The sequence below is a fragment of the Chiloscyllium plagiosum genome, chromosome 3 (genome assembly GCF_004010195.1).
Source record: "Chiloscyllium plagiosum isolate BGI_BamShark_2017 chromosome 3, ASM401019v2, whole genome shotgun sequence".
In the NCBI taxonomy this organism is placed as follows: Eukaryota; Metazoa; Chordata; class Chondrichthyes; order Orectolobiformes; family Hemiscylliidae; genus Chiloscyllium; species Chiloscyllium plagiosum.
This window is the reverse complement of record NC_057712.1, coordinates 66681706-66696773: the sequence shown is the minus strand read 5'-3', so window position 1 is coordinate 66696773 and position 15068 is coordinate 66681706. Positions and strand designations below refer to the sequence as shown.

The 15068-nt window shown below is 37.0% G+C and overlaps 1 protein-coding gene across 10 annotated transcripts in view; it reads right to left on the bottom strand.

The window, feature by feature from the left end:
* The window catches only part of ptprk (protein tyrosine phosphatase receptor type K), a 588682-nt gene that overhangs the window by 72120 nt on the left and 501494 nt on the right, over positions 1-15068 (bottom strand). For 4 of the 10 annotated variants that reach the window (XM_043683654.1, XM_043683667.1, XM_043683662.1 and 1 more), the window contains exons 15-17: positions 13856-13885; positions 9685-9845; positions 3312-3347 (exon numbers count right to left, since the gene is read on the bottom strand). In XM_043683654.1, coding sequence (XP_043539589.1) covers positions 3312-3347; positions 9685-9845; positions 13856-13885 — 227 coding nt within the window. The remainder of the gene's footprint in view (positions 1-3311; positions 3348-9684; positions 9846-13855; positions 13886-15068) is intronic. The other 6 variants (XM_043683672.1, XM_043683684.1, XM_043683688.1 and 3 more) reach the window with 3 other exon arrangements.

The following is a 15068-nucleotide window of genomic DNA, read 5'->3' as shown; positions in this document are numbered from 1 at the left end:
GTTAGAGTGAGGGGAATTTAGACTATGACAAGTCAAGCATTTTTGTTTTTTAAAAAAATCTTCTAATATGATTAAGATCTTGCCCTGAATTCAGTTGCATCCCATTTCCTTTTGCATTTACTGTTCAAATATAATCCTAATTTTACTTTCTGCATTGTGTGTCACCAACAGAAAATGTGCAATATGCAACCACAAAATGACAACACTAGGGAGGTCAAAGCAGAGCCACACAAATAAAACCAATTACAATTTTTGCCATGCTCAACATAGACACAGCTTGTGTACCTCACACAACAATGCACATTAAATGGAACTGCAAAACATTTGCAAAACATTAAGATAAAATCTTAAGATAGTTTGACAGAAAAAATAATAATTTTCCAAACCATTATTCAAGTAAGGATTAACTGCACAAATTATTTTGCTGTTCAATTCAACAGAGGGCTGAATAAGTGTAATACAGTCAAAAGCACATCAATGCAGGAAGTCATTAGGCCTAACAAGACCACACACATTATAATATGATCAATCACAAGGTTGCTTTGATGTTTTTTGCCATTATTGCTACACAATCAAATTATCATCATCTATTTTGGAGCACACCTTAAAATTATTAATGTCCAGCTACAGAAAAAGTAAACTGATTCCTTCTGGAATTTGAGACTTTTGGAGTGAAAAATAATATCAGGAAATTAACTTCTCTTACAAGGAGAAAAAGATTCCACAATTCTCATCATTAACCTGGAAAAATAGGTCAGTAAAAGTGATTTAGAAGCACATCACATCCATGTGCTTAAATATATTTATTTTTCAGTATTAATGGAGTTGTGCACTTGTAAAATTAACATGTTTACAGATCTGCAAGGGCTCACCAGATTACTCATGTTAATAAAGAGAAATTTCTACATGTCTAGGGAGTTCAGATATTCAGTGGCAAATGTACTGCCTACTTTTCTTAATTTATTTACTTTAAGGGAGCTTTGAAAGCTAGTCTTCATGATTTCATACAGTGGAATATTATTGATGGACAGACAGATCACCCAGTCTCCAGGTGGAATTGTAGGTGGAGCTGTTCTGAGCGAGTAAATAAAATGCCATGAAACTAAGTTGGAATGGCTTCCTGGTGGAATCTTGCTGCTGGGCAATTTGGCCAGTGGTATGATTGCAACTGTAGTGGCTGCCTGTCTCAGGCCGAGGAAGGTACTTAAATAAATAAGGGCCCTTGAAGCTGACTGTTAGCAGGATGGAACTGTTGATGCTCGAATCCAAAGTAGACAGACAGGAGGCTGGAAGAACACAGCAAGCCAGGCAGCATGCGAACAGGCAGCCTCCCAAAAGGCTGGGGTCATTAGTGCCAGAGGTTAATTGGATGAAATTCAGGACTACAGATTTTGGAGACTAAGAGTCGAGAGTGTGGTGCTGGAAAACCACAGCAGGTCAGGCAGCATTCGAGGAGCAGGAGAATTGACGTTTCGAGCAAAAGCCCTTCATCGGGAATGAGGCTGTGAGCCAAGGGGGTGGTGAGATAAATGGGAGGGAGCGGGGCCGGGGGGAATGTGGTTGAGAGTGCAATGGGTAGATGAAGGTTGGGGTAAAGGTGATAGGAGAGGAGGGTGGAGCAGGTAGGTGGGAAGGAAGATGGACAGGTAACACAGGTTATGAGGTTGGTGCCGAGTTGGAAGGTTGGAACTGGGATAAGGTGGGGGGAGGGGAAATGAGGAAACTGGTGAAATTCACATTGATGCTTTGAGGTCAGAGGGTCCCGAGGCGGAAGTTGAAGTGTTCTTCCTCCAGATGTCAGATGTAAGGAATGGAAGTGGAGGAGGACCTGCATTTCCTTGGCAGAGTGAGAAGGGGATTTGAAGCCAGAGGCTAATTGGCCGAAGGCAGGGGCACTGGCAGTAAAATCAATTCCAGAACTGGTTTGTTCAGTATTGGCTGAGAAAAAAAAAGTTTGCTCATCTGTGAGGGAACCTCAAAATCACAGCATCCTCTCATTCTTCTTGCCAACCAATTTACAGCAACATTGGATTGAAACTATTTCACACTGGTTGATATGGGTCATAGAATATAGCATAATATATCTTTCTACTGAACCAAAGCAGCCACATGAATACTGAGGTGGCAAGAGCTGGTAAGAAGCTGGGGATTCCCAAATGGGTAATTCAACTCTTGACTCCTCGTAGACTGTAAAAGGCATAAGTCAGGAATGTGATCAAAATCTCTTCACTCTGATGAAGAGTCATTGGATTTGAAATCTTAGCTTTGTTTGCTCTTCACAGATGCTGCCAGAGCTGATGAGTGTCTCCAGCAATTTCTGCTTTTGTTTCAGATTTCCAGCATCCATGGTTCTTTGTTTCATTTTAATGGTTCTCATTTATTTTCTTGAAAATGAAATAGGAGTTGGCTTTGCAAAGGCAACTTCCTTTAGTTTATGCACAAGCTAAAATTTGACAGATAGCAAGAAACTGTATAAAAACAGGCTCAATTTCAATTAGAATTCTTTCTAACCCATCACATCTTAAAGCAAGATTCTGGTCAACTGAAATTTCTTGGATGATCTCAGTTATTGCACAAAGAGGGAAGAATGGTGGATAAAGAGTTGGAATGCATTAAACTGAGGTTGTTAATATTCAGTGGGAGTTATCCTTCACCTTAAGGTTTATTTCAGTATATCAAAACTTAATTGTGAATACACATGAAGTGTCAATTCTACCAAGATATGTACTTTCAACTCGAGCAAGACAGAAAATATCCAGTAAGGCACTGGAGATCTTTAGAGCAAACAATCTGATTGAGACAAAGCTTTGCAAATGTTTAGAGCAGGATTTACACTATACGAGCTTGAAAAGTCAGGAAATAGTACTCAGAGACATTATAGTTGTTTGGAAAGGGTACTAAAAGTAAATTTTAAAAATTGGGATAAGATCACCCTGAGGTTTGCTGTAAGTCCACAGAGAAGAAAATGTTCAAGAAGAAATTAAAAGTTTGTCGAAACTTGATTTTAAAACAAGTTTACGCCTTTGAAAAAAGATAACTTTGGTTGAATTCCTAAAGTACCCATAGGTGCTTCTAAAATCTACTGCCTGATCAAAATTTATAATTGGCACAAGTATTGCTTTCTTTTTGTCTGCTGTTACTTTTTTTCCTTTTACTTTCTCCATTATCAATCCATTATTTCCTACTGAAAAACAGCAGATCTCCTTCTCTACTCCATTAAACATTCATACAGCCACATGCTTACATAGCTATTAAACATGCAAAACAAACTAAGTCATGCATCAGTTGAGGATATAGGGTTCAGTCCTCACCTAACACAGCAGTCGGAACAAGCGGATCATTAGGCACTGTAGGAAAACATATTGCATGAAGCATACAGATCTGCATCAGTTATATTTTTAAGATATAAGCATTATATTACTTCAAATTGCTGAAATTTAGTATGAAAACCCACAGGTCAATCATCTTAGATATTCATGTTAGCTAATAAAAAAAAGACCAGGTTCTCAGCTGCTTGCATCCATTGATCACATTAAGAATTGCTCACTGCTAATATGCTGTTTCTATTAAAAAGCAGTAGCACAAAAATAAATGCAGACTTTTAATGGGATTCAGATAGATTGTCAATTACCTGGATGATTTAGAAACTAGACAGGTATGCACTGCCAGACAGATTTGCTAAAGAATTATTATGGCTGCAGTAGCATAACCAACTTTCGGTTTCAGGTTTTGTTTTAATTGCTTGAAGAAAGTGACAGAAGTGAGAAAACTCACTTTAATTTCAAGGATTCCACATTTTTGTTTTAATATTGATGCTAATAAATTAATTACATTGTTATCTTTAATTGTTGTCTTGTTGAGTAATTGATTTGTAATATCATGTAATCATTTAAAGAGATCAGATTAAACCACAATAAATATTCCGTTCGATAATATGAAGCTGCGAGATTCTCATCTACATGAAGCACCATTAATTACAATTTACTTTTCTGTAATTACAGAAACAACCATAGTGTCTGAATAGTGAGATATAGCAAGCAAGTGTCATTGTCCAATATTCCTATAATTAAGCTAGATACTTAATGCAACCACCCATATCATCTAATCATGGGACAAAACATCAGTAATGGAACTTGTTAGTAAAAACAAGCAAATGTCAATCAAATAGATCCCTTTCAAAATACAAGGCAGACTAATGCATTCCTCAATCATTAAATGCAGTTTTAATTGCAAACAAGAATGATAGAAGACTCATTCTCATTTTATACATTTTTATTAATGATGGAAAGAACATATAATATAATTGTGATTGAGATTTATAATATATTATTTGGACTCTTGGGTTCTAAAATAGAGGTAAATGGATTTTCATTTCAGTTCTATGAAGATAACTTTATTTTTAATGATCAGAAAGCATTTTTTAAACAGTGGGTCAAAATTATGTGACTCAAGTAAAATGACGAGATACATTAGGTGGTGAGATAGCTGAAGTGTTTCCTAAGTTGAGCTTTTAAAACACAGATGGAGTGGTCAGATGCAGACTCAGTTCAGAAGACCTCTACCGGCAGATGTGCAGTTCAGCAGTCTCAAAGTAGGCCAAGGCAGTGGAATTTCAGTGAATCAACCTGCGTGTGACTTGGGAAGAGACTGAGAGAATCATGTCTGATGGATATGCAGAAAGGAAATGCTTGTGACCTCAGCAGTTGAGGAAAATATTTAAGAGTGAAGAGTGACACTTCACCAAGATTGAATATCTGCAAAGGATATTGCTGAGGAAAAAGAAGTGTTGATTCTGTTTGTTGTTTCTTCAAAGATCTTTCTAAATTTTCACATAAATATATAGTTTTGTTTTTGTTTCTTTTGTGTAATAAACGCTTCATCTTTTGTTAAAAGTATATTTGCAGCTTTGTGTGAACATACTCAGTATCTGACCACCACAGTAACCAAATTGCAAAAGATAAAATACATGGACAATACCACTCTGGATTCTACCTTGACCAGGATTATCATCAGTTGAGTCATAACACAGTCTCAGAAACTGTGTTGCATTTAACTATGGGGTAAGAGCATTTATAGAACCTCTCTCCTTTCAATGACTTGTACACTTATTTTTCCACTATTGAACAGAAAGTTGGCAGGGAGGTGGGAAAAGAACTATGTAGGAGTAACATATTCAAATTAATTTCAAAGAGTAAGAGAAGATGATTTAAAAGACAATGGAATAAGAAAATGCAATTTTTAGTACTTTAACTTGAATTTTTCTTCCCCATTACTCAATTTGGTGTCCTTTTCTCTGAAGGTATGGGCTATTGTGAAGGCACCAACAGGAGTTTTGTATCTCAATCAAATAGCAACTCTTCTTATTTGTACCTTCACAGTGGCAGATAGACTATTCAACACCAGGTGACATCTCAACAAAACTTGATTCTATTCTCACCTAACATTTACATAAGCACACCATTTTTGTAGTTTGAAGGGATCAGTAGCACACATCTCATTAATTCAAAGGCACTTTAGAAAGTTTAGCTTCTCAACTTCTATGTTTACTAAGATTAACAATTTGACATGGAACTGGGACTTTAAATGTGGCTTTGGGTACAAGTAGCAGCTGGGCTGCAGAACTTTCATTTGTGTGTGGATTTTTAAAAAACTTGTCGTGAGTTGGTTATTGCTCTCCTAGCTTGAAATAGTATGAAGAAATTAAATTGACAGGGTGAGCAACATCATTTAACCTTTATGTGCACCAGTACATTTTGTTCCTGACTCTAGCACCTTTAGGACAAACCAGTTATTGCCAGTTGCACAACCACCTCACACTCGAAATGCAAAATCAAGGCCTTTGAGAAGGTCCCTGTGCTCTAACCACAGAGTCAAATGCAACACAGTTTCTGAGATTGTATTATGATTCAGCTGATGATAATCCTGGTCAAGGCAGAATCCAGAGTGTGAATGTCCATGTATTTTATTTTTGCAATTTGGTTACTGTGGTGGTCAGATACTGAGTACATTCACACAAAGTTGCAAATTTACTTTTAACTAAAATGAAACGTTTATTACACAAAACGTGCTAATACAAAATTTGAATCACATGAGATCCACGGTGAGCTGGTAAGATGAATTCAGAACTAACTTAGTTATCGAAAACAGACAGCAGCAGTGGAAAGGTTCTGACTGAAGGTCTATGACCAGGAGTGTTCTGAAGGGATCAGTGCTGAGGCCCCCGTTGTTTGTAATAAATTGATTTGGAGCAGACTGTAGATGCCCTGATTAGTACATTTGCAGACAACACAAAGATTAGGGGAGCTGTGGATATTGAAGTGGATTGACAGAAAATACAAATAGGTTTGAGATTTGAGCAGTGAAATAGAAGATGGAATTTAATCCAGACTAATGCAAGGTGATGTATTTTGAGAGCTCTAATGCAGGAGGGAAGAATACATCAAATGGCAGAACCCTGGCTAGCATCAACTTAGAGGATTGAGGCATATAGTTTCACAGTTTCCTGAAAGTGGCAACACAATGGATAAGATCATCAAGGCGGCATATGGCATGTTTGTCTCCATTAGTCAGGGCAGACAGTACAAAAATTGACAAGTCATGTTGCAGATGTATAGAACTTTAGTAGGGCAACAGTTAGAATATTGTGTACACCATACTACCAGTAGGGTATGGAGGCTTTTGAGAGGCTACAGAAATGTTTTTTTAAGGATTTTTGCCTGGTTTGTACGATATTAGCTATGAGGAGAGACTGGCCAAACTTGGTTTGCTTTCACTTAAACCTTGAAGGAAAAGGGGCGACATGATAGAGGTTAACAAATCTATGAGAAGCACAAAAAGAATCGGAGTGTTTCGCTAGGGTAGAAATCTCAATTTCTGTGGAACATAGCCTCAAGGTAAAAGGCAAGCGAGGGGGTGGCGGCAGGAGGGTTGTGTGTTAAAGGAGATGTGAGAGTCATGTGTGTTTTTTTTTACACAGAGATGTTAAGTGCCTGGAATGAGATGCCAGAGGTGGTGCTGGAGGTGGATAAAATAGAAATGTTTAAGAGGCATCTTGATAGACACATGAATAGGCAGAGAATACAGGGATAGGAATTGCATAGAAGTACAAGGTTTTTAGTTTAGAAAGGCTTTGTAGGTCAGTGCAGTCTTGTTGGGTCAAAGGGTCTGTCCCTTTGATACTGAATGTGACTGCCAGTTTGCACAGAGCACGATCTCATACATTGGATGAATTCTGCATGTGATTCTAAATATCTACCTGTGGTACTTTACTGCAATTTTATATCTGATCACCAGGATAGCATTCCGAAAGCACAGCATCCTTCCAGTACTGAAGTGAATATTAAGAAAGTAATTGCAGAACATTTGGAAAATCGTAATCTAATCAAGCAGAGTCAGCGTGGCTTCATGAAAGGGAACTCGTGTCATAGAGTCATATAGTTGTACAGCACAGAAACAGACCCTTGAGTCCAACCCATCCATGCTGACCAGACATCCTAAATTAATCTAATCCCATTTGCCAGCATTTGGCCCATATCCCTCTAAACCCTTTCGATCCATATGCCAATCGAGATGCCTTTTAAATATTGTAATTGTACCAACCTCCACCACTTCATCTGGCTGCTCATTCCTTACACGCATCACTTGGTGCGTGAAAAAGTTGCCCATTAGGTCCCTTTCAAATCTTTCTCCTCTCACCTTAAACCTATGGCCTCTAGTTTTGGACTCCACTACCCTGGGGAAAGACCTTGGTTATTCAACCCATCTGTGCCCCTAATGATTTTATAAACTTTTATAAGGTCACCCCTCAGCCTCTGATGCTCCAGGAAAAAATACTGTCCAACTAATTTATTAGAGTTTTTTTGAGTCAACTGTTTCTATTTTTAAATCAAATCATCCAACGTGCAAAGGTATGTGGGGGAAAAAAAAAGCAAGAGAAGGCATTAATTCATGGGGCTCATTTGGACAGCCAATCCAGACGAGATAGGTCAAATGGCCCAATAGGCTGATTGGGCTCCCACAGAAACGTTGATTCCTGACTGCCCTCTGAAATGGCCTAGCAAGCCCCTCAGTTGCACCTAACCACTAAAAATCCTCAAAGGCATAAATAAAACCAAACGGACCACCTGACATGAGTGAGGCACACTCCACAATTTCTGTCTTTCAGATGTGCCATTTCAACTAGATGCAAAAGATGGTATGGTTTCAGCTACATCCATTGAAGTACAAATAAAGCTCCTCAATGCTGTTTTTAAGATCTTATTGTGTACAAATTAGGTGATGCATCAGCTTCCACTGCTCTTTAAAGTGAAATCCATTGGCTTTTTAGGCCTTCAGGATATCCTAGGCATATGAATACAAATTTTTTTCTCATGTCCAACCAGAAAAGAAGAAAGGTAAATCTAATTTATCACATTTTTTCACTCTCTGTCAGATAAGATGTCATAGTAATAGGGACAACGTATTTGTGTAGCATTTAGTAACTCCGAAAATAGACTAGACATCATTCATGGCATCAACAGAAGTCAGCAAACGAGGAAATGAAAGTCGCTAACTTCACATAGTACAAGTAATGGGATTTCCTTTGCTGGAGTTCTCACTTCCCACTGGCTCACCAGTGAATTGAGTTGGAAATTGGTAGACTGCAGGGGGGGCTTGGGGTTATGTGCTCAGGGAAGGTAGGTTGTTGGACCTTTGAAGCATAAGGAGTATATACTGGTCAGCTTCAATGGGAATTTGGGGGTCCTAGACACCCACTGTCAATGGCAAACAGGCTTTTGACTTTCTGGTTGTTGCAGCAATTGGGCATCAGACATCGGAACTTAATTTTACCTGTGCATACAGTCATACAGCACGGAAACAGAACCTTTCGTCCTACTTGTTCACACCAACCACTTTTCCCAAACTAGACTAATCCCCCTTGTCTCCATTTGGCCCATATCCATCTAAGCCTTACCTATTCACGTACTTATCCAAATGCCTTTTAAATATTGTAATTGTACCTGCATCTACCAATTCCTCTGGCAGTTCATTCCACATACAAACCACCCTCTATATGTCCCTTTTAAATCTTTCTCCTCTCACCTTAAAAAATGCCCCCTAGTTTTGAACTCCCTCATCCTAGGGAAAAGACCTTTGTCATTCACTTTACCCATGCTCCTCATGATCATATAAATCTCTATAAGGTTACCCCTCAGCCTCCAATGCTCCTGTGAAAAAGGTTCAAGCCTATCCAGCCTCTCCACGGAACTCAAACCCTTTAATCCCGTAACATGGTGGTAAATCACATGTTAAAGTAGTCCCATCCTGCCAATTGCTGGGTCGGTGCTGGAATACGCAATCCTGGTCTACACATCAGAATCATGACCTGGGAAGGTCATGATTCCCAATATTCATGTTGCCTGAAATCTGACCCCTTGATTTGACTCCACTCGATTTTCTGAATTTGCCAGATTGGTAAGATACCTAATGTAACTGGCCTCACTTTTCAGCCGACGTAACTATATTTTTTGAGAATTCATGAGTGCTCGTCTAGTCTTTTGCTAACTGAACATTAATGTTGTTTTTCGTGCTTCTTAAAAAATACATGTCTATACCTTTTATCGTTTTAAATGCCCTGAGGTGATCTCCATCTAACTTTTCAAAGATGTGTTTTACAACAATAATAGTGAAACATATAATACTTACATCTAGGACTGAAGTTGTGAGAGTCCATAAAATTGATCGACAGTGGCTCATCAGCATGAAGTGTGCTTTGATCAGCGTAGCTCCTGTCCATTGCATTCACCATATGAGTCATCTCTTGGCGAGCATTCCCTACTGCGTCCTTACGTTTCTTTGCAAGCTTACTGCAATCCACAAAAGCAAATAATTAAACAGCTTTTATGCACAGTTTCAATATGGTAAATATTTAGGTTTAACACAAAGACTTGATATACTTTGTGAGATAAGGAAACTTTTATAGAGGAAACTACATTTCAAAAAAACAGCAAAGTCCAATGACTATCTATCTAATTAGTTGCCAAGTGCTTTCGATGTTCTGCGGTCATAAGAAAAAGACTTGCATATATCTTTTGCAGAAATATGATTATATTCAATTGATCTGTTTCTGTGATTAAGGGATACACATTGGCCAGAAGACGAGAGGATACTTCCCTTTTTTAAGAAAATAGTGTGACAGGGTCATTTACTCTACCTGAGGGTGGACCGGAGCTCTTTAACATCTCGTGAAAGACAGCACTTCTGATAGTGCAACGCTCTCTCAGTATATCATTGGAGTTTTAAACATATTTTGAGTTAACATGCTGGATTGGGGCTTGAACCCTTAACCTTCTGACTCGAGGGAGCAAAATGTTACCCATTGAGCCACAGCTAACAATGGAAGGAACTGTTTAAATACTAGTCTGCATTTATTTTTCAATTGCATGATAAAAGAATTCAATTACTGCTCAGATGTTTTACACAGTGAATTGCTTATCAACAAAGTAACTTGTTTTTCCAAATTTCACAGCATGTGAATTTTCACAAATTTCACAGCATTAGCACTGGTGAGCGTAATCTTTTTGCAAATGATACAAAACCACAACTCCAAAATTGCATATCTAAAGGGTTAATTTACATAGCAGCACGATTAGTCCATTTAGCCTCTCAAGGCAGTACTGCTGTTTCATTACATCATGGTTGATCTGCACCTCAACACTCAGCATTTATTATATATCCCTTCATAATTTCAACAAACAAAAACGTATCAATCTCAACTTCGGTAGGGATCTAGGTCAACAAGTCCTTTGCACAAATGGAAAGACAGGAGTCAGTTACATCTGGTTATTAGAATTGGGAATGGTGTGGCCACTTATTGTCCAGTTCGTTTATGTTTTAAAGATCTTTGATTTTGAGCTAAATTGAGCAAAGACCGCCCAAAGACCACCATTAGATCTTAAATTTCTGCCATGCAATAAATAGATATCTAAATTTTAGTTCCATGAAATTATTTCAAATGAAATCTGTTTCTTTTTCAACAAATTATCAGATTTTACTTTAATATGAAAAATGTGTGGAATATAATTTCTGTAATTTTGACAGCTTCCAATGCTGGTTGTGATTTCATTTGTGGGCAGTAGGAAATTTTATGTTGACGCTGGTTGCTGTTTGACAGTGCCCATCAGTGATCTAATTAATGGAGTGAGTGATTTGATTAATGAATGATAAATGTGATTCTATAAACAAGTTAACTCCCTTGGAGATTATGAGTCTGCTAAGCTAACATACAATTGGTGTCATTTGTATGGATCCACAAGATTATTTTGGATAATGACAGGGCTTGAACAGAATAATTTTACAATTGTAACTATCAGCTTAAAAGTATGACTTCTTCATGCATTTCTTTACCATTTTACAAACTGATCAGCTATTTTTGTAAACTATCATTCAAGCAATCAAACATTATGTGTGGGATAATGGAAACTTTACAAAGTGTTGTAGAGGGCATTATTCACAATAAAACACTCAGATTACATCAATGTACATTGTTCAAACTAAAATAAATGACAGTTCCTCAGATCTTTCATTGATTTTTGCACTTCACACTTAGCATACACTAAAATAACAGATGTCAAGGGTAAGAGGCCAAATTCATAAGCTTTGACACAAAAACCAAAAGACAATACAATGATATCTATATGCATGTCAAGATTTCAAATGAAAATTTATTTTCAGTAATTCAATTCTCTGTTCAAACTACTGACAATCTCTCTGCAGGACTCCAGAGAACATGTGGCATATTTCAATTGCACTGTTTTGTTTCCAGCCAAGTACTTCCTATGCATCCTCTCCCCAGACAAAACAAAACAATTTAGTATCTATTTGAGATTGAATGAGAGCAGCCAGTTTTCATTATTTAACAAAACAAAACTCTTAAATGGAAAAGCTGAGGAACATACACAAAGCAGTGGTGCAAGCACTACAGAGGGGATAGAGAAAGAAAATCATGATGCAGATGATATTGTGAAACCAAACATGCTTTGCTGAGAAGAACCTTAAGTTTTATAATTAATTAAAGGTTGTATCAGGTCAATGTGACATATGTGAAGAGAGTTCACATGCTTTCTGATTTGATGTGCTACTTTGCTTCTCATTCTTAGTCCAGTCCCCAGCTTGGAGCAGTTTGAAGAAGAACCAAGTGCCTAAGTCTCCCTGTCAGTACACAACCTGTCCACCAACTGGTCTTGAGCTGTGCATCCTCATGACCACAATGGAAAACAGATTCCTCGTGGCTTTTACAAAATTTCTACTTTCGATAATGGTACACTCCAATTTGGATCTCAACTCAAACGGGAGCAGTTAACCTCATGTCCCATGCTCAATCTGTTATAGAAGCTCAAAGTTCACTTCATAGAGAATCTGGATGCCATCAGCTGAAACCTTCAGTCAGAACATCTTTACCTACTGGGAGATTTCAATATAAGAGTGACCTTAAGACCTTCTGTCTCAAGCAACCTCGTCTGGAAAAAAATGAGAATGGGCAGATATTACTTGAGCTTTGGTATCACCACAAGTTTTGTGTAGCTGATACTTCCTTCCAGAACAAATCATTTCTCTCCCTGCTGTCTCAGATGTATCCATGACATCTCTTATCAGAAGAATACCACAAACTTAGAGGTACCAGAATGTGCCAGTTCCATTAGTACATACTTGTTGCTCAGCTATGATGTCTGCACTCACTTGACCACATTCTCTGAATGTATGATGACCATATATCTAAAGAATTCTCTATACTGAATTGGCCATGGGTGTCACAATCTACTTGACAACCTTACCTTCACTACAAAGACAACTACAGTTGTTGATGGCCTTGATCTCTAGAAACTGACTAGTTGGAAGTATGTCTAAAGAACAGAGCAGAAATAAAAAAGGGCAGATGGTCATTAATCGAGCCCAGAGGAAACAGAGGTCAACAAATCATGCATCTTCTTAGCCTAGTTTCTTCCTCAGCAGCAAAGACGCCACCACTGGGATACAAACCCTCAGCCTCTGAGATGGAAGGCTGCTATTGATAAAGATTTTTGAGCAGTATTTGTTTGATGGAACCTATTGAATCTTTATTTTGCTTGTGCAGTGTTTTGCTAACTTGTAAAATTCTTGATGTTGAGGACAGCATAATTTTATAATTCCCCAATAAATCTTTAGTTCTCTTTTCCCATTCTATTTTAAACATTAGCCTGTTGGAAGGTCACTACTGAGTCTACGTTTGAACACTCAGAATGACCATATTTCATGAGGAAATTCCCCACTGTCATTGACTTGTAAATTGCTTCCATTACTTTAAAAGTATTTATGCGCACCATGTAAAATTAAGCATTACACTGTGCGCTGACAAGAGTAAGTCATCGCATTTATTAGAGTTTGTTGTCATAAAAATGTCATTCAGTAAAGTTAACAGTTCTTAATGAGGTACAAGTGGCGACCCTGCCATTTTATACACATTGACATTAAATGTTGATTGCAGCTGAAACAGAGCAGTTATGAGACTGATTCTAATTAAATGATCAATGAGTGGATCATTTTGACATTTTGGACTGAAATAATGTAAAATTGATGTTTCAAGTTAAATTTCAACTCTAAAAAATCCAAATTATTTGTCAACTACTGATACTTATTGAACTTGCTAAAAATATTTTGGGGTCTTCACTTTTAAATTAAACTACATATTTAATAAAATAGGACCTCTTTTCTGTATATAATATTTCTTAACAGCCAATTGGATTTAGAACAGGATCATTTGTGTCAAAACTTACCATTTGTACCCAAATACCCCATTAAGTTTAAAATAACAATAGACTTGCTTCTATTGGCTACTTACAGGTAATAAGAATAAGAATAGTAGCTCCTCCTGGCAAGCAAATCAGACAGTGAAGAAAGAATTATTGGTGAATAGAAGTGTGGAATCAGTTACAATCAACAAAGCAAATGCTAGCTGTTTTTGATAATGATCATCTTTGGTTAGCATTTTACTGCAAACAAATCATGCAAAAATTAATCTTACATTTCATGCAATTAAGTGCTTGCAAATAAAATAGAAATAATGGGTACAGCATGAAAGTGGATAATTATGTTCCAGATATCAATCATTAAAGTAAATGAATAAAAAATTGATTACACATTTCTTACATGCACCATATAATGCATCAGAATTACTAATTTGTCTTTGCTATGAATCCATCTCAACAAGAGAAAAATTAAAAATACATCCACATATAAGAAAAACAATGCACATTTGAGCAGAATAACTTAAGATTCAAGTAAGCTGTTTTGCACAGAAATATTTATGTCAATGAAATAATGGGCATTCTAGATATTAAAAATAACAAAGCCACATCAATTATAGCAATGTCCTATGGATGATCATGTCAAACAAAAGGTCAATATTGATGATCAGTTGATTAGCTTGAAATTAGTCACTGACTAAAACAACGTTCTAACGATTTTGACTCAGCTGACATTTTCTAAATGAACAATCTTTTACTTCTTAATTAACCTTGCAACTGTATTGATGCATTTAAATACCACCAAAAATAATTATCATTTCTTTCTGTCGATTTTGCCAATATATAACAAATTCTTGAACAGTGAACGACAAAATTCTTAGCTATTTCTCCCCCTAATTTCTAATACTAATTTATGTTAGTCTTTAACTAATTGTAGCACATTGGTATATTCCCTAGTTGTTATGGGAAAGTTCAATATGGTCATCAGGATTTGTATGCATATATTCTAAAAATGAGTTTGACAGAAATTGATTTTTAAAAATCAACTACATGCATTGGATTGATACATATGGTGAGAACACAGACAGCCATACTTTCCAAATGGAATTTCTTGCATAAGTTGGATAGAGTATAAAATAGTTATTGTTTATGCAACTTAACATACATATTGGCTTTTCTTAAAATAAAAGATATTTATGTAAGCCAGTACAGCCACATAGAAAGGCAGATGGTCTAGTGACAAGAAGGATATAAATAGATAAATGCCTTTTGGATTCAAAAATTGGATATTTTTTAACTGGATTTTCA